The 22,375-nt window shown below is 45.3% G+C and overlaps 1 protein-coding gene across 8 annotated transcripts in view; it reads left to right on the top strand.

Annotated features, from left to right (window-relative positions):
• The window catches only part of KCNQ2 (potassium voltage-gated channel subfamily Q member 2), a 74,568-nt gene extending 52,751 nt beyond the window's left edge, over positions 1-21,817 (top strand). For 3 of the 8 annotated variants that reach the window (XM_032704760.1, XM_032704758.1, XM_032704759.1), the window contains 5 exons: positions 381-604; positions 1,381-1,489; positions 2,018-2,149; positions 10,249-10,372; positions 11,113-21,817. In XM_032704760.1, coding sequence (XP_032560651.1) covers positions 381-604; positions 1,381-1,489; positions 2,018-2,149; positions 10,249-10,372; positions 11,113-11,811 — 1,288 coding nt within the window. In that variant the 3' untranslated portion in view covers positions 11,812-21,817. Of the gene's footprint in view, positions 1-380; positions 605-1,380; positions 1,490-2,017; positions 2,150-4,995; positions 5,104-10,248; positions 10,373-11,112 lie in introns of all 8 variants that reach the window. The other 5 variants (XM_032704757.1, XM_032704755.1, XM_032704753.1 and 2 more) reach the window with 3 other exon arrangements.
• Positions 21,818-22,375: the final 558 nt, after the last annotated feature.

Genomic DNA, 22,375 nt, shown 5'->3' with positions numbered 1-22,375 from the left:
AGCTTCCTAACTCGTGACCGGAGCTGATCAGTGATTTAAGGAATCATAACCTCATTGTTGATGTCATTCTGTCCCGCCAGCCCTGGCATCCCACAAGGGGCTTCTGTTTAAGTCCTCATTATTTTCTCTCTCTTAAGAATCATTCCCATTTCACTCATGATGACGGAAACATCTCTACAAAGCTTTCTTTTTTTAAAAAAAATAAAAAACCCACATATATTGGAAAAAAAAAAAAAAAGCCAACAGCAAAACTACATGTCACTGCTGCTTGGAAGTGCTCTTGGTTTCTAATGGCTGGTGGGGAAGGACTGCGTGGTTTCCAGAATGACTCCTCCTGCTGTCTCCTTTTTGTCTTTGTTTCAACGTGTTTCTCTGAACAGTCAGAAGGTCAGTTTGAAAGATCGTGTCTTCTCCAGTCCCCGCGGTGCTGGCACCAAAGGGAAAGGCTCTCCACAGGCTCAGGGCATGAGGAGGTCCCCCAGTGCTGACCAGAGCATCGAGGACAGCCCAAGCAAAGTGCCCAAGAGCTGGAGCTTCGGAGACCGCAGCCGAGCCCGGCAAGCTTTCCGCATCAAGGGAGCGGCGTCGCGGCAGAACTCGGAAGGTGAGGGGTTGGGGCACCGTGAGAGACCCCAGATTCCCAGCTGGCCCCGAAATCCTCTCCCTCCCCACATAAGGAGGTGCCAGCCAAGGTGCTTATGTGGGTCTCCTTCCCCACCCAGTCCTTTAGCTTGGAGTAGCCTGAGGAACCTGATCTAGTTGAAGATGTCCCTGTTTTGCAGGTGTGTTGGACTAGATGGCCTTTGAAAGGTCCCTTCCAACTCAAACTATTCAATGATGATTACAAAAGCCCTTCTGACACCCATGATAATGTATATATTTCGGTATCTAGGGACGGGGAAAGGAGGAAGAGTCAGGGTTTAGGGCAAAGGGAAATGGCCTCAAGGTGTGCCGGGGGAGGCTTAGGTTGGATATTAGGAAAAATTTCTTCACTGAAAGGATGGTCCAACCCTGACACAGGCTCCCCAGGGCAGTGGTGGAGTCGCCAGCCCTGGATGGATTTAAAAGACACGCACATGTGGCTTTTGGGGACGTGGTTTAGTGGTTGGGCTTGGCCCGTGCTGGGGTAATGGTTGGACTCAGGGACCTTAGAGTGCTTTTCCAACCCAAATGATACTGTGATTCTCTGATCAAGAGATGGATGAGAGCTGAATGTCACCTGGACATGTCTCAGGAAATGCTCTGCTTTGGATGGTCAGCAAAGGCATCTCTGGTGCCTGCCCTGGGGTTGCTGATTGTGATCTGATACATCTTCCCTTGTGTGGCACCGGCACAGGAATGGTAATGTGTTGTTTTTATTCCTCTCTCTCCCAAAACCAGAAGCAAGCCTCCCTGGAGAAGACATCCCCGATGAGAACAAAAGCTGCAACTGCGAGTTTGTGACAGAAGATTTGACACCAGGGCTGAAAGTCAGCATCAGGGCAGTGTGGTAAGAGAGGGAGAGGGGGGAAGCGGTCCAGGAAAGTAAATAATAGGGAAAAATTAGTGTAAAGCCCAAGAAGTGGTGGCAAATGCTGACATGTCTGTGCTGCAGGCTGTTTTTCCCCTGGGTGGCTTGCCCTGCTTTACAGAAAATTTTGCCAGAGAGGGCGATTTTTGCTTAGGGAAGGAATAAATGGAGAAACAGGAAAATCTCCCGCAGGGATGCATCCAAATGATCGTTCTCACCAGCTTTGAGATTTAGCGCTGACATTTATAAAAGTGATGCAGAGAGCACATGCACAGATGACCGTCCAAGGGGCATCAGGGACCCCCCGTCGCAGACAGGGCTTCAGCCACCAGCCCCCGCAATCCCCTTCCCCTCTCCTCTCGCCACATCCTCTCCCAAACCTGCAGGGTTGGGATTTATTCCATTTTCCTTCCAAAGCAGTTCCCTGCAGTGTTTTTTATCTGCCATTAAGCAGGTCAGGCTGCAGCCCAGGGACTGTATTTTGATTCTCCTCTCCATCTCCTGCAGCATTATGAGGTTTCTCGTCTCCAAGCGCAAGTTTAAGGAGAGCCTTCGGCCCTACGATGTGATGGATGTCATCGAGCAGTACTCAGCTGGTCATCTGGACATGCTCTCCCGGATTAAAAACCTTCAGGCCAGGCAAGAGACCCCTCTCTTTGCTTCATTTTTTTCACTGTTTTTTGTGCACTGTAGAGGTATTGTCACGAGAGAGACGCTTTCCTTTGCAGCTACAGCTTATTCTTTTCCTTCCTAAGAGAAATCCTCAAGGAAAACATCGGTGCTTGTGGCTGGAACCCACAGGGATGAGCAGGATAGGGATTGCAGAAAGGGAGTGTTATGCCACTAGAACTGCCTTACTGCCCACCATAGGACATAGAAAAATCGTGGCTCATCCTCCTATTTTATTTCAGGAGCTTTTGGCATTGTAGTGTGTCCCATAGGTAAGGTGTGTACGTATCTCCATGGTCCAGGATGCAAAGGTTTGGTGCCCCAGTCTTAAAGCAAACGTGGGTAGTTTGATGACTTTCTGGAGTGGTATAAGAAAAAAATTTGGTGTCCTGGTTGTGGCCCTGCTGCCACAGACAGAGAGAGCAGTGAGGAGGCAGCAGCTTCCTCCCACCATTGGGATGCTAAGCTGTTTTGGGAGGGATCCCTCCTGGGATGGCACAGTCTGCCGAAAATCTGTGCAGATGGGGGTTTCTCATCCAAGCTCACCGATGTAGGTGGGGTTTAGCCGAGCTGCATTTTAACTTCTGTGCTCAAATTTTAGGGGGAGACATGTTAATTTTAACAGGAGAAGAAATGTGAAAAGGGCACAGATGGAACTGGGAAGATTCCATTTTTTGTCAAGTTTCTCCTGGGGAAAAAAAACCCAAACAGAAAAATCTGGTCCTTTGAACAGAAGATCTGAGCTAAACCTTTTTGTCTGACCACTCCTCCCTCAGCCCTGGTGGCCCACATTGAAAAGGAGACCCCAAACTCCCAACACCCACGGCTGTGTCAGCTCAGCAGAAGTTCTGCTGAGCTTGAAGGACACCCAGAACAGTGGCAGGACTTGGCCATAGGCAACCTCCTGTCAAAATAATACACCATTTATTTTTACATTTGGAGAATGAAATTATTTCTCTTGATGGTTGTGGCAGCCCAGCTTCCTCTGAAATCTGTTGAGGAAGTTTTCCTTTAATTTCAAACCCATCTAGGTCCCTGGTAGAGTCAGAAAATGTGCAAAAGAATGTGTTTGGGTATGTAAGCAGCTAACATGAACCACAGGAATGAAGTAGGAAAAATGTCTTGGGAAAAAGAGGAATCTCTCTTCTGCCATGAATCTCTCAGAGTCCATTTTAACTCTGCTATTTTTGATATTCGAGGTAACTTTCTCAGTGTTGCTGCACACTGTGCATTTCCCAGAAGGTACATTTTCCCTCGCGATGGAGACTAAAATATCCTGGAGAATTTCCTCTCTCTGAGCCTCTCACTCCTGTTCAGTACAAATTCACTGATTATAGATCCAAGATGTGTAGCTGAATATGGAGGGGGAAGAGGAGGAGGAGGGGATTGATATTTCCTGGCTTTAATAACCTGAAGTAAGAGGCCTCCAAGCTGCCTCTGCAGTGGGTACTGAGCCACTGGGATTGTCATCTTTACTGGCTCCAGGAGGGACACCTGAATTTTCAACCCAAGCTGAAGTGGCAGATTGCCTCACTGCCCACCCAAGTCTCCCACTGCCAAGCCTTCCAGGTGATGTGCTGCAAAGCCAAAGTAGCTTGTTTGGCTGCTTTTTGCTGGGAGGTTGGGGTAAGGAATTGCAGCTTTCAAAGACTAAACTGATGTGTCCTCTTAGCTGTACCCGGGGAGCTGTGAGGATGAGGTTCTGAGGCTGGATGAGGCTAGGGCTGCCACCCATCCCATCACAGGGAAGTCAGGAGGACCAGGAGCTGCTTCAAAAATGTGAAGTACCTGGATTTGGGACCCAAGGCTACCAGGCAGCTTCACTGTTCCCACTGAGCAGGAGATCAGTGATGGTGATGGGAGCAGATCCCTTTGGAGTCCTCATTATCATAACCAGGTGAACCAAGAGATCCCATGGCTGGTCACTTGCCCAGTACCACTGGAAGGGCACCCTGTGGACAAGGTGTGTGCCTGGGGTGGGCTGTGGCCAACATTGGTTCGTGACCAACCAGCACCAGGGCCGTGCACCCCTGCAGTGGATCCCAGGATGGTTTGTCACAGGGCACCTTGGAGAACAGACATTTTAATTTCCCTTTCCTTCATCAACCAATCTGGGAGCTGTGTTCCCCCTGCCAGCTCAGCTCAGAGGGGCTGGCTGTGACCTCCCGTAGCCAGGGCTTTAGTGGATTACAGCTGCATTCAAGCATATTTCTGGGGTGTTTACATGCACTTTCCTCTTTAATCATTAAAGCCTCTGTCACTGTGTCTGCAATGTGCTCTTCTCAGTGTTGTGTTCACATTGTCTTGTGTTTCATCCTGACACCTCGCCAGCCATGGATGTCTCCCATTCATTGAGTTCCACAATCCTGCAGCTTACCTCGCCGACTCCCAACAGCTCATGCTTTCCTGAGCTAGCTGAGGATGTGTTCCCTAGCCCTGGAACTGAAAGGAGAATGAATATATGTTGTTTCATATCCAACCACCTCAATGGGATATTGCTACACATATGCAGATATATTCCAGAGGGTAAAGCATGTTGCCTGTTGTATCTGGGGCAGGGGGAACTCCTAATGGTGTTGCCGTGGTTCCTAAGTCTCCAAATCTTACCCTGAGGTGGGTAAGACACCAACAACCAGGTGGTAGGAGAGAGCCTTCTGTTTCCAGAGGAATATATTTTCGAATTCTCTCTCTTTCACTCTCTCTCTGTCGTTCTGTTTTTCAGTTGTTTCCTTCTGCAACTTTTCTGACCAACTTTTCTCTACGTGTTGCTTCATTATGCATTTTGCTGGTGTCTTTTCTCTTATTTACTTTGCCAGGATAGATATGATTGTGGGTCCCCCACCCCCTTCAACTCCCCGGCATAAGAAGTATCCAACCAAAGGACCCATGTATTCTTCCAAAGAGTCTCCCCAATACTCGCCTAGGTTAGGATTCACCAAAATGCTGCTTTCTCTGGGTTTTTTCATTTGCTTAAGGTCAAACCCCTTTCATGCCAGTTATATGACGGCATTTATCACTTAGCAAAGCAGCCTGTGAAATCATGACACAAAGGGCTTGCTACTCTGGGTGTGCTCTGATTTGCTTTCAGTGATGAGCTTTCAAACCAGGCCAGCCAAAGGAAAACAAAAAAGGGACATTCATACAGTCATCAATAACCATCGGTTCCTTCAGAGAGTGTGTTTTCTATTGTCAGTCTTCTTCTAGGTGTTAGAAGGCTAAATTATATCTTTCTAAAATCTCATATTTTATCAGGCTATCTTCAGGGGTAAAAGGTGGAATATTTACCCACAAAGTAAGAATGAAGTGTTTTGTAGGTGATGAACGCAGTGATCTCTGTTTCTTGCTGATGCCACTCTACTGACCATGGAGGAAAAAAATATGTTAAAATATTACTACCATAGGACTTACATTGAAAAAATAAATAAATCCTGATTTTCCAAGGAAAAAGAGCAGGAGTCAAACCCAGCCCACAGTGAAATATTTCTCATTAAGTTCTCTCCTTAAGTAAAACCATACCTGAAGCTCAAGCCATGAGGAACATATTCTCACCAAAATACCCATTTTAGGGCATTCTGAGTTCTGGGCAGCAAGGCCATGACTGGGCTGTATTTTCACCTTGCATTGATACCACTGGAGCACAAGGGAGGTATAAATATTTGCCAGAAAGTCATTTTCCATGCAGAAACAGTAGATGATTCTTAAATGCAGAAAGCTTAGCCTCAAATATTTTTTTTCTAAATATATTTACCTCCCTAAGCGCTAATATGTGACAAATCTCTTGATTTTTATTTAAGCTGCTCTGAGTAATCTTCACTAGAGAAATGTGAGTAAAAGGAATATTGAATATTAAAAAAGAGAATTTCCCAGAAGCCCCAAGCTTTTCGCTTGAAAAAAAGATAGAAAAGCATTTTTTCCCGTTTTTCCTCCCTGCCAAATGATGAGGCCCCAAAATAGTATTTGAAAATGAAATAACCTTCTTATCTGCAGAAACATTTAGATTTTAAAATAAAAATATATATTTAAGTGGATTTTGTTGTATTTAACCTGTAAGATTATACGTGCAACAAACCTTACTAGAGGCAAGATTTTCATGTGAAAGCTTGTGCCTTGCACAGAGAAAAGTTGATTTCTGGAGGGGAGGAGGCCTCAAACTGGGATATTTATTTTATTCAATACAAGTCTGTTGCTATATCAGCTTCATGTTAATGATTTTCTCTCCCCCTGTTTTTGCAGTTTCTAATACTGATTAAAAATCTGTTCACACATGTCCACTATGCTCCTGGGACATTTAGATTTTTATTTTAATAATTGCTCCCTTTTCCAGTGAGTTTTTTTTCTTTCCTCCTTTATTCAGCTGTGGCTGCAGAAAACAGCGGAGTCCAGAAGGCTGCTGAAATCTCTGCTCCCACCCATTAAAAGGCTTATGCTGTGCTTAATTTTTGGCAGCTACATTCTCCCACAGGTACCAGTGGGACTTGTGAGGTGCTAGGGTACCTGATGGATGGGAACCAGAGCTCTGAGCAGCCCCAAGCCCAAATCCACTTATTCCAAGTGCAATCTCAGCTGTTATTTTTTAGACAACAGTTATTGATCAAAATTTGTTTAGAGCAAACTTTGTTGCCAAATGAAAGGGTAAGTAGCCAGTCCTGTGACATGGATGAAGGGGGTTTGGCTTCAATGCCTGGATTGTTTACAAAAATTTATAAGAGATAAAGAAAAAAAGAAAAGACCTGAATAGATATTCCCAAACACTTCATTTTTATCTCATTTGAGCCGTTTGACATTTTTGATGTCTGCTTCTGGCCCGAGGGTGACATATTACACCTCTTTGCATGCACTGTTAGCATGAAGCATAATGAAGCATGAGAAAACCTGCACTGTGGCTGATGCAAGACTTTACATTTTTTTTGTATCATTAGAAAGACGGGAAGATAACAAAGTTCACTTTAAAGAGCAACCCCCTTGTCTCTCTCCCTCCCAAACTAAGACCCAGCAGAGCCTACCAAGAACAGCAGATGGCACAGTTTGTCATGCATCCTTAGAAATCTTTGAATCCTCTTCTGCTAGGAAGGGAGAAACATGGGGCTGACTCTGGCCAGAGCTTCAGCTGAATTCTTCCTTCTGCACGTGTGTATTTGGCACAGCCAAAGTAAGTGTTGAGAGGACACAAGGCTGCCCATGGGGTGTAGTGGAGAAGTGGGATGGCCATCTCAGAAGATTCTTGGCCCTTTGTCACGCAGTGAGAACATAAACTATCCCCCTCTACTTGCAAAATAGAAATAGAAAATGTTCTATCTTGTTCATCTTTCAAGCTTCATGGCCCAATTTGGAAAAAAATCTCAAAATCTTGTAATGGCTAAAAGGACCTCCTGCTCTTGGCAGTCCTCAGCTAGGTACAGGTGGGTTGAGAGCTCATAAGGAATTTCTTCTTTTCCCTTCCATCAGATAAGGCACAAATGAAATCTCTGTGCTTTGCTGAGGGTTGGAGCACTCTCCTGTGGTCCAGCTTCAGCCATGGGAAGCAAAGGGGTGGGAGACCTCGAGCCTGGTTTCTCCCATTAAGAGAGAAGGACTTGGTTCACCTTCTCCCCTCTCTGTGCTGAAGTCAGTGTCCCACAGCTGCCCCTTACACCATCCTTGGTGCTGACCTGCCCCCAAGGCCAGATCCGGCCCTCTGGTTCCTCAGGGCTGTGTTCAAGTATAGACACAAAGAGAATGAATCAAGCAGGAATTCTGGGCTCTGGTGTCAATAGATTATAGGAAAAGGCTTCTCAGTGCTTTATGGGTGAGCTCTGTGAAGGACTTCAGTCCTGCCCCTAAATCACAGCAGGTCTAGAGGCAAGTTGTGTCCAGCCTGAAGGGGATGGACAAGTCAGTGCTGTTCTAGATGATGCTAGTGATCATTCCATCTGTGAAGTGCCAGCTGGCCCTGAAATGGGCTGTATGAGGTTCACTTACCAGATAGTTCTTCTCTCAAGACGTGGAAGAGAGCAGAAGTTCTGTCTCATTTTCTGCAAGATTAGAATTAGGGTTGCACAAGACTATCTCTGTTATTACAATGCAACACTCATTTTCCCTCTCTGTCTTACAGTCTGTCCTGCCTCCCTGCTCTACTCAGCAACTGTTGAGGCACATCTCATTTCCATTAGTGGACATATATCAGTGTCAGTGCTGTGCTGGATGGGACAGGAGGACAGAGCACCCTGTTTGTTCTAGGCCTTCTGCAGCATTCAGTGGCATTTAGACTTTGGGCCTCTTTAAACGCATGTTCATTGTTTTACAAGTCTACTTGCTTGTGCATACAGGAGAGGAGTTCGTACAGTGGCTGTACTACGCCTTGACTTGTGATTCCAAACCAAGGTAGCCTGAGGTATCCAATTTAACAGCTCTTTGCTTACATGGTAACGGCGTTGTCATAGGATTTCTTGTGCTGTATGTCATGTCAGTAGTTGCATCCCTTGTGGGGAGTTCCTGTACCTGTTAATAATTTCCTTCTCCCATTACAAGAGAGAAATAAGGCATGCATATTCCTCACACTTGTAATTATGGCACTTGGTGCTCCTTGTACTCCTGTGCTTATATTGCTAAGCAAAGGGTCAAACATGGCTTTTTAAGCAGAACAGTATTCTGTCGCATCCCTGCCCAAATGAAGTATCTTCTGGGATCAAAGCTAAACTCTGAAATAATTGTTGGCTTATATTTTCTGTCTTTGATGTGATGTGCTCATCCACTTCATCTCTTTGAGCCAGAGCTGGTGCTGTAAACTGCTGTTGCTCTAATATAAGCTAAGGGAGCCACGCTGGTCCATACCCACCGATACCTGTCCCTTAATGTCAAACAGCCAACATACATATGAAGTCCCTGTCAAACGTAAAGAAAACAGATGGCTCTTGTGTTGGAAATAGCCTCACGTCTCATTCCTTTCCTTGGTTTTTGTTTGTTCATTTTCCCCTGTCTGTCTGTGTTCAGCTCCTTCCTTTTCCTCCTCCTGGTGCATGGACCCATGGCCCACACGGCAGAACTGCGTAAGAAGCATTTTGAGTTTTCGCTCAAGATACCTCAACTTGGTTTCAGCCAGATTAATTAACCCTTCTTTTCCCCTGCCACCCTTACTTTTGGTGCATTATGCAAGAGTAAAGTTTGCCTGGCATAGAATTAGGCTGTAAACCGGCCTGCCATTAAGAAGCTGTTGCAAAACTGAGAGGCTCCCCTGACTTTTGAGGGATCAAAAAGCTACTGTGTTTACTTCTCAAGAAAATTTGTATTTGATGCCTCAAATAAAATTGATTTCCAGCTTCCAGACTGGCTCTTCCCTCCCTTCTTCCTATACTTATGGAGCTGTATATCATCCCAGGTGTATCTATACTGGGAATGAGGAGGTGCAAATGTAACGTGTGTAAAGAAGTTAGTACCTGTATCTGCTGATTTGGCAGGAGTATCCTCTGCTGTTCCCAGCTTGGAGCTCTGCTAATAGAAAACATCTGATACAGGTGTGAACTGCAGTGTCTTTGAGATGAAAACAATCTGGTAGTGTTTGGTGAGTTATGGCCTCGATGTAATTCCACTAAAACAGCACTGCAGCTGTTTGTCTGGATCTTAGCACAAGCGGCTCATTTTCATGGACGTGAGAATTACACACGTGCATTTGCATTGAGGAGAGGAAACTGCTGCAGAGACTGAAAAAATCCCATTGGTATGTGCTAGACAGAAAACTTGATCTCCCCCCAAAATAATAATTTCTCAGCGCAAATAAGGAGTTAATTGATTTGGAAGAAAGCCAGTTAAAGAAATTCTTTGCAGTGGGTAAATTTACTGTGCATAATGTGCCAGGTTTTATCTGTACAAACAGAAATGGATAATTTCAAACTCTGCTAATACTGCTCTGAATTTTGCATCTGAATTAACACTTCAGTGCCACTGCGTGTCTGTGAGTAATTTGGAGTGTTGGTTGGGCGAGAGGCTGTTGCTTTGTCCCACGGAGGCGCGACAAGCGGAGCCCTCCTCACCTGCTGCCTCCAACTGACTCCAGGTCCTTTTCCGGGGGTGGGGGGATTTTCTGATCCCGGTAGAGTTGACCAGATCGTTGGGAGAGGATCCTCCATGACTGACAAGGATCGGACCAAAGGGCCAGCAGAGGGGGAGCTGCCTGAAGACCCCAGCATGATGGGCAGGCTTGGAAAAGTTGAAAAGCAGGTATATTGGGTCAGGAGGGGGTTCTTGTCAGAGGGGGTTGCATGCATTGTGCTGGTTTTCTCTTGCCTTTTTTCCCAAGTGAGATGTTACCATTTAGTAAAAAAAAAAAAAGTAAGAGCCAAGAATATTTTGAAAAAGAAGGAAGGTGGATGTTATGAAAGGTCCCTAGATGTCTTAGAAGCCTAAATGCCACTTTCAAACAGGCACTTTGGAGTCTGTGACATATAGTCTTCCTTTTTTTAGTGAGTTTGTCAAAAGTTTACATTATTTCTGAAAACAGCACATTGGTTTCTTTGCCACACTAGACACATTACAAATGAGTCCCTGAGCCTGGCTGCTGTAGCTCATGGCCTTCCTGAAGATATAAAATCCTCTTGGAAGATAAGGCTCAGAAATCCCCATAGCCATTTGAGCCCAGACAAATGCCAAGTGCAGGAAGGAGGGAGCTGGAAGGATGCGGGTGTGCTTCAGCTTTTCTAGAATTTGGCGCCTGTCAAAAAGATTATAGGAGCATAAGGAAAACCCTGTAACAAGGGAAACCCTGTAACAAGGTGGAGAATTAAACCTGGAGAACAGGACAATTAAATATTTACTAAGGGTTTGAGGTGGTGTGGGTCAGCATAGGCAGAGGTCATCTATGAAGCCCAGCCCCGCTCCTGCTGCTCGATGGAAGTTGCTTGTACTCCAGATGTTAATGTGCTTCAGCCTGCATGTGGCACTGGAACTGTGGTGTTTTGCAGGTTCAGTCAATGGAGAAGAAGCTGGACTTCCTGGTGAACATTTACATGCAGCGGATGGGCATCCCACCAACAGAGACGGAGGCTTATTTTGGGTCCAAAGAACCAGACCCAGCACCTCCCTACCACAGCCCCGAAGACAGCAGGGAGCACATTGACAAGAACGGCTGCATCATCAAGATCATCAGGTCCACCAGCTCCATGGGACAGAAGAACTTCTCCGCCCCACCAGCCCCAACCAATGCATGCCCGCCCTCCACGTCATGCCAGCGGCAAAGCCACGGCTCCTCTCCCGTCGGAGACCCCGGCTCGCTGGTCCGAATCCCACCTCCGCCCTCCCACGAGCGCTCCCTGTACAGCGGTGGGCACAGGGCGAGCGCAGAGTACCTGAGGAACGAAGACATTACAACCAAACACCATGAGAGTGCCATGAGAGACAGCGACACGTCCATCTCCATCCCCTCGGTAGACCACGAGGAACTGGAGCGCTCTTTCAGCGGCTTTAGCATCTCCCAGTCCAAAGAGAATTTGGACATCCTTAACAACGGTTGCTATGCAGCCGTGGCCAAAATCAGACCCTACATTGCAGAAGGGGAGTCAGACACCGATTCTGACCTCTGCACGCCCTGTGGTCCCCCTCCCAGGTCGGCCACGGGCGAGGGACCCTTCAGTGACATGGGCTGGTCAGCCCCCCGGCAGTGAAGCCTTCCTGCAGCCGCCGAGCCACGTCCAAGCGCTGGCAGCTGCCCGCTCCAGCTGTCCACATGCTGAACTTCTCAAGGAGATCAACAGCTAAGGTTTTCCTCCTTCTAGGACATCCTTAGCTGGCAGATACTTTCTTGCAGCTTACTCTGGGGGGGGGAACGAGCAGGTCCGAGCCTGCGGTTGTGGAAGAGGTCACGGTGGTGGGCGAACTGGAGCCGTGAAGTCCAGATTTCTTTCATACTCTCTTTCTAAGATCATTAGGTGAAATTATTTCATGGCGCAGGGGAGGCAATTTGCATTTCTTGCGAATCTTCAGAAGCGCAGGGCAGGAATAAATCACCCAGCCAGGGCTTTTGTAGATCACAGTAACTGGTGGCTGACAAGTGTTAGGTGGGAGTTGCTATGTCATTGGCACCCGTGATTACACCTTGAGGTGTTTTGGTGTTTGGAATGGACACGTTGTTTCCGGCTTAGATTTCAGATCACGTGTAATTACAGGAGGTTGGTACTCTCTGGTTCCTCATTAGCCATCAGGAAGGTGGCATAATTCCAATATAATACATGGAAATGTTGCATAGAGCCCCTGGAGGGGAGGGATGGTAGCTGGGATATTTGCATGAGCAAAAGACATGGCCTTGGAGTGGGACAGGTTAGGATACTGCTCTGGACCAGAACAGTTTGGAAACTATCCCATCTTAGGAAACTGAAAAACTCAGAACTATGATCTTGAATGCAAGAAGAGGGACAATCCAAGGGGCAGAGAAAAGAGACAGAAGGAGGACAAGAGACTACCGGGCTGGAATTTTCTATTTTAAACCATGTATTATATTTAATTATCTCTCCTCCTGCTGGCAAGGGACCTCGAGGTGCTTTGAAAGCAAAGACAAACCAAAGGCAACCCCTCTGGAAGGCTGCCATGGTGTGAAGCCATTCTCATGGCCATTGTGGAGGCACAGCCACCAGGCCAGAGGGGGAGGGTGGATATGCAGGATTCTGTGGTCCCCGTGTTGCTGCGAGCTGCTGAGCTCCATCCTTTGGAAGCCCTGCTGGTCAGAATGGGCACTTTTCTTACAGTTTGCATCGTGCCTGAACACTTTTGCACACACTATGCCCGTGAAAATCTTCCCTTTCTTCTTCTGCCCTGCCAAAAAACTCACACCCATGTTCTCGGGACATCCTTTGGTTTGTTTGGATCCCTCAAGCTGAGTTAAGAGGTTTTCTTCATTGTCTTTCAGAGGCCTCTTACCCACGCTTGCCTGCCAGTTGTGCCAATCCAAGTCTGCCCCGTTTCATTGTTGTTCGAGTACCTCCTTTTGGAAAGATCGTTGTGACGTTACCAGGATCCTCAGTGGTGTGTTCAGCTGGGGGAAGGCGAGGGGAAAAGTGATGCTCAGAGTTTCTTTTGGGACCAAAACAAAGTCACGAAGTGATCCTTTACATGGATAGATTGGTGGGGTTTTTCTGGAAGGGGGTGGATCAGGAGAAGTTGTGTTTGGGATCCATCTCCAGAGCTGGGATACCATGGCTGGCATTGTGCCTCTGAACCCTCCTGTGTTTTCACAGCCCAAATCCCACATGTGTTTCCTGCTGGGGCTGTGTCTGTGATTTCAAACCCCATCTTGCCACATTTTCCCTGTGTCGTATCAAGAGCCTGTTAAGGATATTTAGGTGAGAATTTCATTTCTGTGTGGCCTTTCAGAGGCTGAACATCGACTTATTCGGGTTGAAGGGAGACTCATAGCCTGTTTCTCTCCACCTGTTTGCTTGACCAGGCACGGTAACCAGGAGAGACCCAGGATGATTTTGGCCTTAGGGAAGATGTGGGTGCAGTCTGACTGCTTGCAGACAGGAAATAAAATTGTTCTTTTGCTAGTGCCCAGGACCAACAAACAGGTCTTCACATGAACTGAGGAAGGGGAATAAAGGCTCTGTGCAATTTTTCCTGCCATTTTTCACCATTCAGGAGGGGAAAACATTTTTCTTAGGGGGACCCTGGGCTTCCAGCCATGCTACTTCTTTTCTTTACCACTTGAGCCATATTTTGGTTAACTTCTGCAATTTTCCCCTCTCTGTTTGTGCTCCAGAACTCCTTTTGTCTCCAGATTTCTTTGTGCAGAGTGAAAGCAGCGATGGCCTTGACTTCCCCACAGAGGCAACTTTAAATGTGAAATGGCTGTAAATTGTGCAGATTTGCCTGTGGCATGTTCCAAAATGAGATGCCTTCTGGTAGAGCAAGAAGTGTCAGCAGGTCCTAAATCAGGCTTGGTGGCCTGTGTTTTCTACTGCCCACAAGAATAGAAATTGCATTAGGTGAGGCAAAAATCAACATTGCTCCAGCCAGCTGCTCACTGCAAATTTTGTCCAAGTCAGAGATAACAAAGATTTATTGTCTTATTTGTTTGCAATTACCTTTCAAGGCCTGCTGGAAATTTGTCACAGAAGGATATGATATAAAGGCAAGAATGCCAGATGAGGCTGAGGATGATGTCATGCAGCCCTGTTGCAGCACAGGTACACGACTGGTCTTTTTTCATAGAGTCACAGAGTCATAGATTCATAGAGCCATAGAATGGTTTGGGTTGGAAGGGACTTTAAAGCTGATCTTCAGGGCCTGCATAGGAAGAATTGAGTTTACCCTCTTCAGCTTACTGGAGTCTATAAAACACATCTTTTAACGTGTATCTTTAAAAGTTGTTGGATTTGTTCCATAATCGCTAATTGTACAAAACTGTTTTTATACATGTGCAACACAGATTATATCTGGCTGCAACATATTTCACACAGAATTTTTTTTGAAAGGTGTAAGATTTATTCCACCTTTTTCTGTGGCTTCATATCAAAGAAATTCTGACACACACCTCCATCCACAACCATGCCATAAATCATCACTTCTCATTCACCCAGGTAGAAAGACCTGGATTTGGGGGTTAACTTATACCAGAATTAGCTGCAAATAATGCTCCTTATTTCCCTGAAATTATTTAAGCCTACAGAAACAATGACATTGCCTGCTTGGTTGCTTACTGACATAAATAATTTAATTCCTGCCCTAAATCGTAGTCCACTACTCCCTGCAAAGTCTTCACCTTCAGCCATTCAGCTCCCCCATGCCTGTATTACTCACTCCTGGTGATAATCTCCCACAAGGATTCTTAACTACTAGATTAAAAGAAACGAAATCAGTTTTGCTAATAAAGCAATCCCAGTTTTAAAGGTCCCAGCAGACTTCAAGAGGATGGACAAGCAAACTTTGTCCCACTGCTGAGCCTCTCTTGGGCTGGTTTTTGCTCCCCTCTCCCTCCCAAGTCTTGTTGCATGTTTTTCGGAGGACAGAAACAAGTTTTAGGCAATGCCAAGTGTGCACAGAGGAGTCCAAAGAGAGCTGAAGAAGAAGTGAAAGCCAAATTTCCAGCAGGCCATCCTGAACTGCTCCAGGGATGCCCCTGCCCCAGTGTGGTTCTGTGCCCAGAACCTGGTTTCCAGATATGTCTGTGCTGAATGCAAAGCCATGACCTTGGATCAGAGCCTGGGATCTGGTCTCCAAGAAGGTTTTGGGTGGGCTTTTTTTTTTTTTTTTTCAGAATCTGGTTCTAGGTCTAGGGAGAAATACTGCAGTTGACTCCCCGCCGTGGGATGGAGCAATGTCTGGGACTGGGACCTGAACCCACAGTCAGTTTTTGGGTGCCTCAGGTACAAGTGTGAGTTCAGGTGATCTGAGGAATTTGTGTCTCTGACCAGGTGACGTGTCTGGAGATGTTGCAAGGTGGCCTTTCATAATGTGACCCCAAACATAGGAACAGAGCACTAGCCATAAGTCAGATTTCCCAATATTTGGGAAGGGACTTTAATGTTACTCAAGTGCAGATTTTGTATGTGAATTTCCTTGTTGAATCATTTTCTTAATAATACTTTTTAAAGCTAAAAATGTCAAGGAGCTCACCGAAAACAAACCTCTTGTCCAGCTCAGAAAGCCATTATATTTCTTTAGGCAGACTATGTGATAGATCAGATTTTCTAAAAATGTGTTCTATTTCAAATGCTACTTAATAGATCCAAATAAATTCTGCAGGGTCATTACTATTTACAGATAAATAGGTATATTTTTACATTTTTAATTGATTTTTAAAATTTTAAATTATGTGAATTTTTAGAACAAGTTTATATTATCTACCTGAGAAGCCAGAGCATCACCTCAGATACAAATGCTCCCCTTCCAGCCAGTTACCCAAGAGAAAAGAAGAACACCTTCCCTCATACTTTTTCCTAGAGGGAATTACTGGAAACCTCGTTTCCCTGATATCCTCAGACTACTTTGGTCACACCAACATTATTGCTAAAACTAAAATGTAAAAATTAAAAAAGAAACTGAAATTCCTAAGGATTTTACCCAAACGTTGTCCCATACGAAGACCCTTAGCAGTGAGTATTTTTTTGGGAAATGTTAAAAAGCCTAGGAGCAGGATAAGGATTTCTGTTTCTCCATCATATGAACCCTCAGGCTGAGAGTGAAGCCCTGAGCCTCCAACCTTTCCTTCCCAGCACAGCCCTCCAACCACAGCTGTGCTCCTGCATCCTCTCCCATCCCCTCTCTCCATCACAGGTCGGCATCTTCTGTTTTCATCAGCATCCTTTTCCCGAACCAGAAACAAGGAAATCAGATACAAAAGCTCCTTCACCTGCAGGTAACATTGAGGCTGCAGAGGGCCGTGGTGGAGGGCTGAGGGCAGCAGCCCCTCCGAGCCCCGCGGGGTCACTGCTGCTCAGAGGTGTAAAAGCAAACTCTTGCTTTTAGCACACAAACACCCCGACTTTTCTGCCTCACAGAGCAAAATCTGCTTCGAGCAGGGGTGTGGGCTCATTGGTATTTTTTAACAATAACGATAGGGTGGGTTTTTAATAATAAGGATAATAATACTGCATAGGAATCTTCTTTAGTATATCTTAGTGTTTGATGCCCCAGTGACACAATACTGCTTGCCTTATATTAGTGTCTAGAGGGAGAGGGATTACACACCTTTTGATACACTATTAATCACGCTTCTAATTTAGGTAGCAGCGGGGTCCTTTTTAACCTATGAATGTGCTTTCTGGACTATCTCACTGACTGTACTCTCAATTTTGCCTGCTACTGCATGCAGCCTGAGATGAGTAGACAGCAGTATGCTCCAGCTGTATCTGCACTCCCAGATTGCTGTAGTACCTGACAAGGTAACGTTGCCAAAAGCATCTTTTTGGGGAGAGCCTGTCCCCACAGTGACCATCTCGTACAGTGCTGCAGTGCTTCTGTAGGTAACACTGATATACCAAGTGTTTTTCATGCTGCAACCAGTCATCACCCCATCCCTCTGATACAGCATGCACAGACTCCACCTCTGCTTGTAACTACAGGGTAAAGAAACCATGTTTGTACCTGTGGTTCCTTCAAACGTGCACATGGGGAGGAAAAAATATGAATTGTGTTGGCTGTGTGTAACAACCTCCTTTCCATCCAGATGCCTCTGACAAAGAGCATCCCAGATACCCCTTTCTGAGGGCCCAGAGGAGAAGGCAGTGCCAAGGATGGAGGACTGGTCTTAATTTCATAGATGCCATTTGAACCCACATGTGTGGGACTTGCCATATGTCTGTTTTAATTTCCATAGGACACTCTGACCTGTGTCCTGCCTTGGGGTGCATGTGCATTTGTGCCTGCAGCACAGCCCGAGGGGCAGGGGGGATTGTCACTCCAAAACTTTGGAAATCCCTCTTTGAAAGTTTTATTTGCCCTTGTCTACAGCCCTTGGTGGTCTCGGGGACCCTGCAGCTGTGCCATAGTCATTCCTCATGGAAGCATCTCTTACTCTCCTCATGGAGTGGCACTGAGCTACCTTTTTATGTCCATTAATGTTTTGCCACTGTTTTCCCCACTTTAATACCAGTCTGTCATGAGGCCTTCAGTGTTTGCCCATCTTGCTCGTGTTTGCAGTCTCTTGTATCTCTTGGCACTCCTGCCATGATCTAGTTTGACCCTGGTCCTATATCCTCACCGTCCTTATCCATACTATTTACCAGTGAAGCTGTAATGCCAGAACTCTGCGCTGGAACTTGGTGTTGTCCTGACATCACTAGATGCACCAGAGAGCCTTCATATTTGGTTAGCATGACAGTTTTGCTTTTTATTGGCATTTTATTTGCTTCCTTATTGAGCCACCATGGCCTCAACACATCCCTGGTTTGTTCTGTTGGAGCCTTTCCACCCAGGGATGGAGTCTGTGTTGTCCCTCTGTGCAGTGCCCTGTGAGGGTTTGTCCCCATGGCTTTTGCTGATTGCAGTGAAACAAGGATGAGGGTTCAGTTCAGGTTTTCTTGTCCAGCTGAACATCTCAGAGAAGAGCTCATAGGCTCTACCACTGTGGATGCTTTTGCTTCCTGAAGCAGGAGCTGTTTTCAAGACCCCCATCCCCTTTAGCGACCCATACGTGTGGCTGTGCATGGCAGGCTTGATAATGGGGAGAACTGGAAAGCAGCTGGTGCAAGCTGTGCTGTTTCCAAAGCTGCCAGTGAACCTGCAAGCATCTTGCCCTCTCCCAGTTCCTGTAAATACAGCTGCAGATGAATTTCTCAAGCAGCATCTCTTTGCCTAATGCTGAGAAACTTGAGCTCACTGCAGAGCTTTCCAAAACTCAGTGCCAAGCTCAGGCTGGATTTCACCTGCAGCTACACTGATAATTTTAGGGCAGGGCTAATGATTTCAGGTAGAAGCCATGTCAGAATCTCCAGTTTATGTGGTTCTGACCCCAAAACAAGGCTGAATGTCACGCTGCCAACAGAACCTGCCTTGGAATTTCAGCTCCATTTGACACTGATGACTCTGGACCTGGGGAGATGTTCTCTTCTTCCCTCTCCACACAAGAAAAGGTCAGCACAAGCCTTGCAAACCACAATGGGAAAATGCCTCCTTACTTTGATATGCCATGGGCACTTCCCATTAAAGCAGAAGCAGCATTTCATGGTGATCCCTTAAACTTGACCAACACGGTGGCCATGACCCAGTGTTTTCCATGTGCAGTGATGCTCATGACAAGGGTTTATCACAGACGTGGGTATGGAGGTCTCAGTCCTTTAGCATCTCTGTGAACATCATGTTCAGCCTTGCTGAGGACAAGTCATCGAGGCTGGTGACAGGTCTTTTCAGTCCTGCCTGGTTATTCACACTGGTCCAGCATCTTCCCCGGAGCTGAAGTTATCCCATGCTCCTGTCAGCAGGCAGAATGGAGACCTTTCTGTGTTGGCTACTCTTCCCTCCCCAGCAAACCCTAAAATTTGAATTTTTTTCACTTTTTCTCAGAAAATTCACACACAATGTAGAGTACCTGAGACCTTCGGGAACACCGAGGCAAAACCAGATATAGCTGATAAATGACAGAGATTTTGTTATTTTAAATCAAGAGCAGATGTTAAGCATAGTGGCAGTTGCTGCGTGGTATATCAAATGCTTTAGGAGATTCAATAAATTATTCTTATAAATGTTTCATTCTTTTATCAGTAATTTGTATAGGTGGGTGCCGCTGTTCTTATACAGCAATGCTCCACACACTAAAACTATACTCCTGTTTCTCCAATATAGACGTTGTATTTATGAAATTTATCTTGCTTAGTGTCACTTTGGCACATTATCCACGTGTGCTGCACACAGATTGCACATTACATGCCATATGCTGGGAGGTATCTCTACATGTAATCAGCGTATGTGCGTTGAACAGACACCAAAGTGTCACCTGCCTGGTTTGTGATGTGACTCAACATAACTGGGAATAGAGGAAAATGAACACCCTGTTAAGAAATTTACTGCATTTGAATGCTTCTTTAAACAGATTTTATCAGGAAGCTAAAATAAGAGATTGCCTTTGTAATGTTAATTAAAAAAATAACCGGAACAAAACGAACACACACAGCCCATAAATACTTAACAGCTGCTGTATTCCTATATATTCTTCATTGCTATACATTTGAACTGTAAATTCTGTACAGATTGAATGAAGTTCACAGTTTATCTTTGTCATAACCTGCAAGATAAAAGGACAACACAACTTTGGCTGCAAAAACCACGTGCATGTGGTTTGTGTACATGCACCTACGTGTTGCTGTCTGTGCACGTGGATACGAACACGTGCACACACACACGCTTCAAAACAGATAAAGCTGCATCTGAGATGCACAAGGAGGGGGAAAAGTTCGATTTTGGAGGTGAGAGAGTGGGTAAAACAAAACCAAAAGACTGTTTTAATAATGTCTTTCTATCAAAAAGGAAGATTTGCAGTGGGAATTGATGTGTGGCTCCCATCCCAAGGAGAAATCTTACTTCTGAAGGCAGCACAGGCCATGCAGCAGAGCAATGCAGTTCTTTAAATGATAATTTCTTTGGCTTCCTTTCAAACAAACAAATATAATTCAGTGGCCAGTGCCAACTTCAAGTCCAAAAAGCCCATTCCTAGGATATGTGGCCAAACAGTTGTCCCATGCCATCAGAGAGCCAAGGGCAAAGGCTTCCCGTGCTGTGACAGGGTGTCCCACAGCAGCAGTGCTGCCTGATGACAGTGCCATGGTCTCCCACAAACCTGGCTCCTGCCCAGGCAGAGGATCCCACTGCCTTGTGGGTCTTACCCTTGCCTACATATTTTAAAAAAAGTCCCTAGTTAAGAGATGTTTAAGAAAAGAGTCATCAAAAGCCCATCTTTGATCTTAGAGTTATGGAAGAAATGACCATGTTATAACCACAAAATCTGATTCTCAAAGCAGATCAGACTTCAGACTCCAATTACCCCTATTCAGAGATTTCACCAGCCTCACTAAATGAATCATCCTCTAGGATTTCATTTTACCCATATTTTCACAGATATAAGACTTACGTTGGGTACAACTTACCCTTCAGTGTTTAATCTAAATAAACAAAGGCATGAAGAGCTAACTTTTCCAGTCAAATACTGCTGGATGCCATTGAAAAAAATAGCAATCAAATTTTTGCATTGGTCTGAAATTTATCTCTAGGTCCAAAGTTCTCAGCTTTAAGAGCTGAAAAAAAAAAAAAAAGTCTTAAATAGGTTACTAAGCAAGAGGTACATCCATTGCTGGAGTATGTTGCCGTTTCCCTGAGATACCTGGACAGTATCCTGGTTTATAACAGCATCTGGCTCATTTGGCCTTAACTGGGCTAAAAATGGTTCATGCATTTGTCCTGACAGCGAGAGCTGAGAGGTGACTTTCACACCAGGACGAGGGTGGGTGCTGCACACCTTCACCTCCCGCTCCTAAAGCTCTGGGGCTCGGCTGAGCGTGGAAGTTTGGTTGTCCTTTAGAAAGCAAAGACAGCTGCTGCTTTGCTTCCTTTCATTTGCTCTGTTGCCTTGGCTTTCTTGCACTTTCGTTTCATCTCCAAAGAATCTCTCATAATGCCTTTGGTACTTATGTACAATTTTAAAACATTTTGTATGTATGGAATGGTACACACTTTCTCTTGTAAAATAGCAATCGGGCTTTTCTTTTCTCTCTTGCTTTTTTCTATCCTTTTTTTTTTTTCTTCTTTTTTTTTTTTTTTTTGGTGAATGTGTAATTTCCTCTGTACATTTTCAATCACGACTTCGTGCAATGTACATTTTATAGGGTCAGGTGCCAAGGGAATGACCTGTAGTCTCCTAAGGGACTCAGCTGGAAGCTGAGTGACACAGTCACAGACGGTTTCACAAAAGCATTGCAGGAGAGCGACGTAGCCCAGACTTTTACACTGAAGCACTGAGTGTGATTCAGAGTGTACCTTCACATGAAAGACTGTGGCAGCTGCAAAACTCTACATGTGTGATGTGAAAAACAGCAGCGACGGTTGCAATCGGAAGGGAAACGGAGGGAAATTAAATAATCACAATCATTAATTTAAGCCTCGAAGCATCAGAATGGAAAATTTGCATTCAGTAAAAATACCAGAGATTTAACCTTCATGAGATGAAATACACATTTATTTTTCTTTGCACTTCTTCTGTTCTCTGTGTTTCTTTATTTCTGGGGATTTCTTGGTGTTTTGGGGACATATTTAATGGCTGATGAAGAGGAGTGAGATGGTGACTGAGGGCCTGGCCCTTCCTGGCATTAAACCTTCACACCTCCATTTCTTATATCTAATGTTAAACAATACTTTCTGATTTATAAAATCAAGCTCAGAAATCTCAAGTGCCCTTTGTAACAAGGACACTGACCCTTCAGAGTCCTCTAGCAATATTGACTTTCTTTAAGCCACATCCTGACAGATAAAGGACTGGAATTCTTCACTACCCATGCCAGCTCTTCATCATCCTGCTAAAAATTGAGGCTGGTGTTATTGAGGTGGGCTCAGAGCCAATATATGGCACTGGGAAGGGATTTTTATCTGTCCCACGAGTTATCTTGCTTACCAGGCATCAGCCCTAAATTAAGAAATCACGTGCTGGATTTTGGAGCACTGTCTAGGAGTAAAGTGGATTGACTGACAGTGCTTCCCACAGCAAGGTTGGCTGATGAAACAGCAGTTCCATTTTATATGAGAAAAGGAAAA

This window comes from Chiroxiphia lanceolata, chromosome 17 (assembly GCF_009829145.1).
Source record: "Chiroxiphia lanceolata isolate bChiLan1 chromosome 17, bChiLan1.pri, whole genome shotgun sequence".
Classification (NCBI taxonomy): Eukaryota; Metazoa; Chordata; class Aves; order Passeriformes; family Pipridae; genus Chiroxiphia; species Chiroxiphia lanceolata.
Note: the sequence above shows the minus strand (reverse complement) of the source record. Positions and strands in the feature narration are given on the sequence as shown.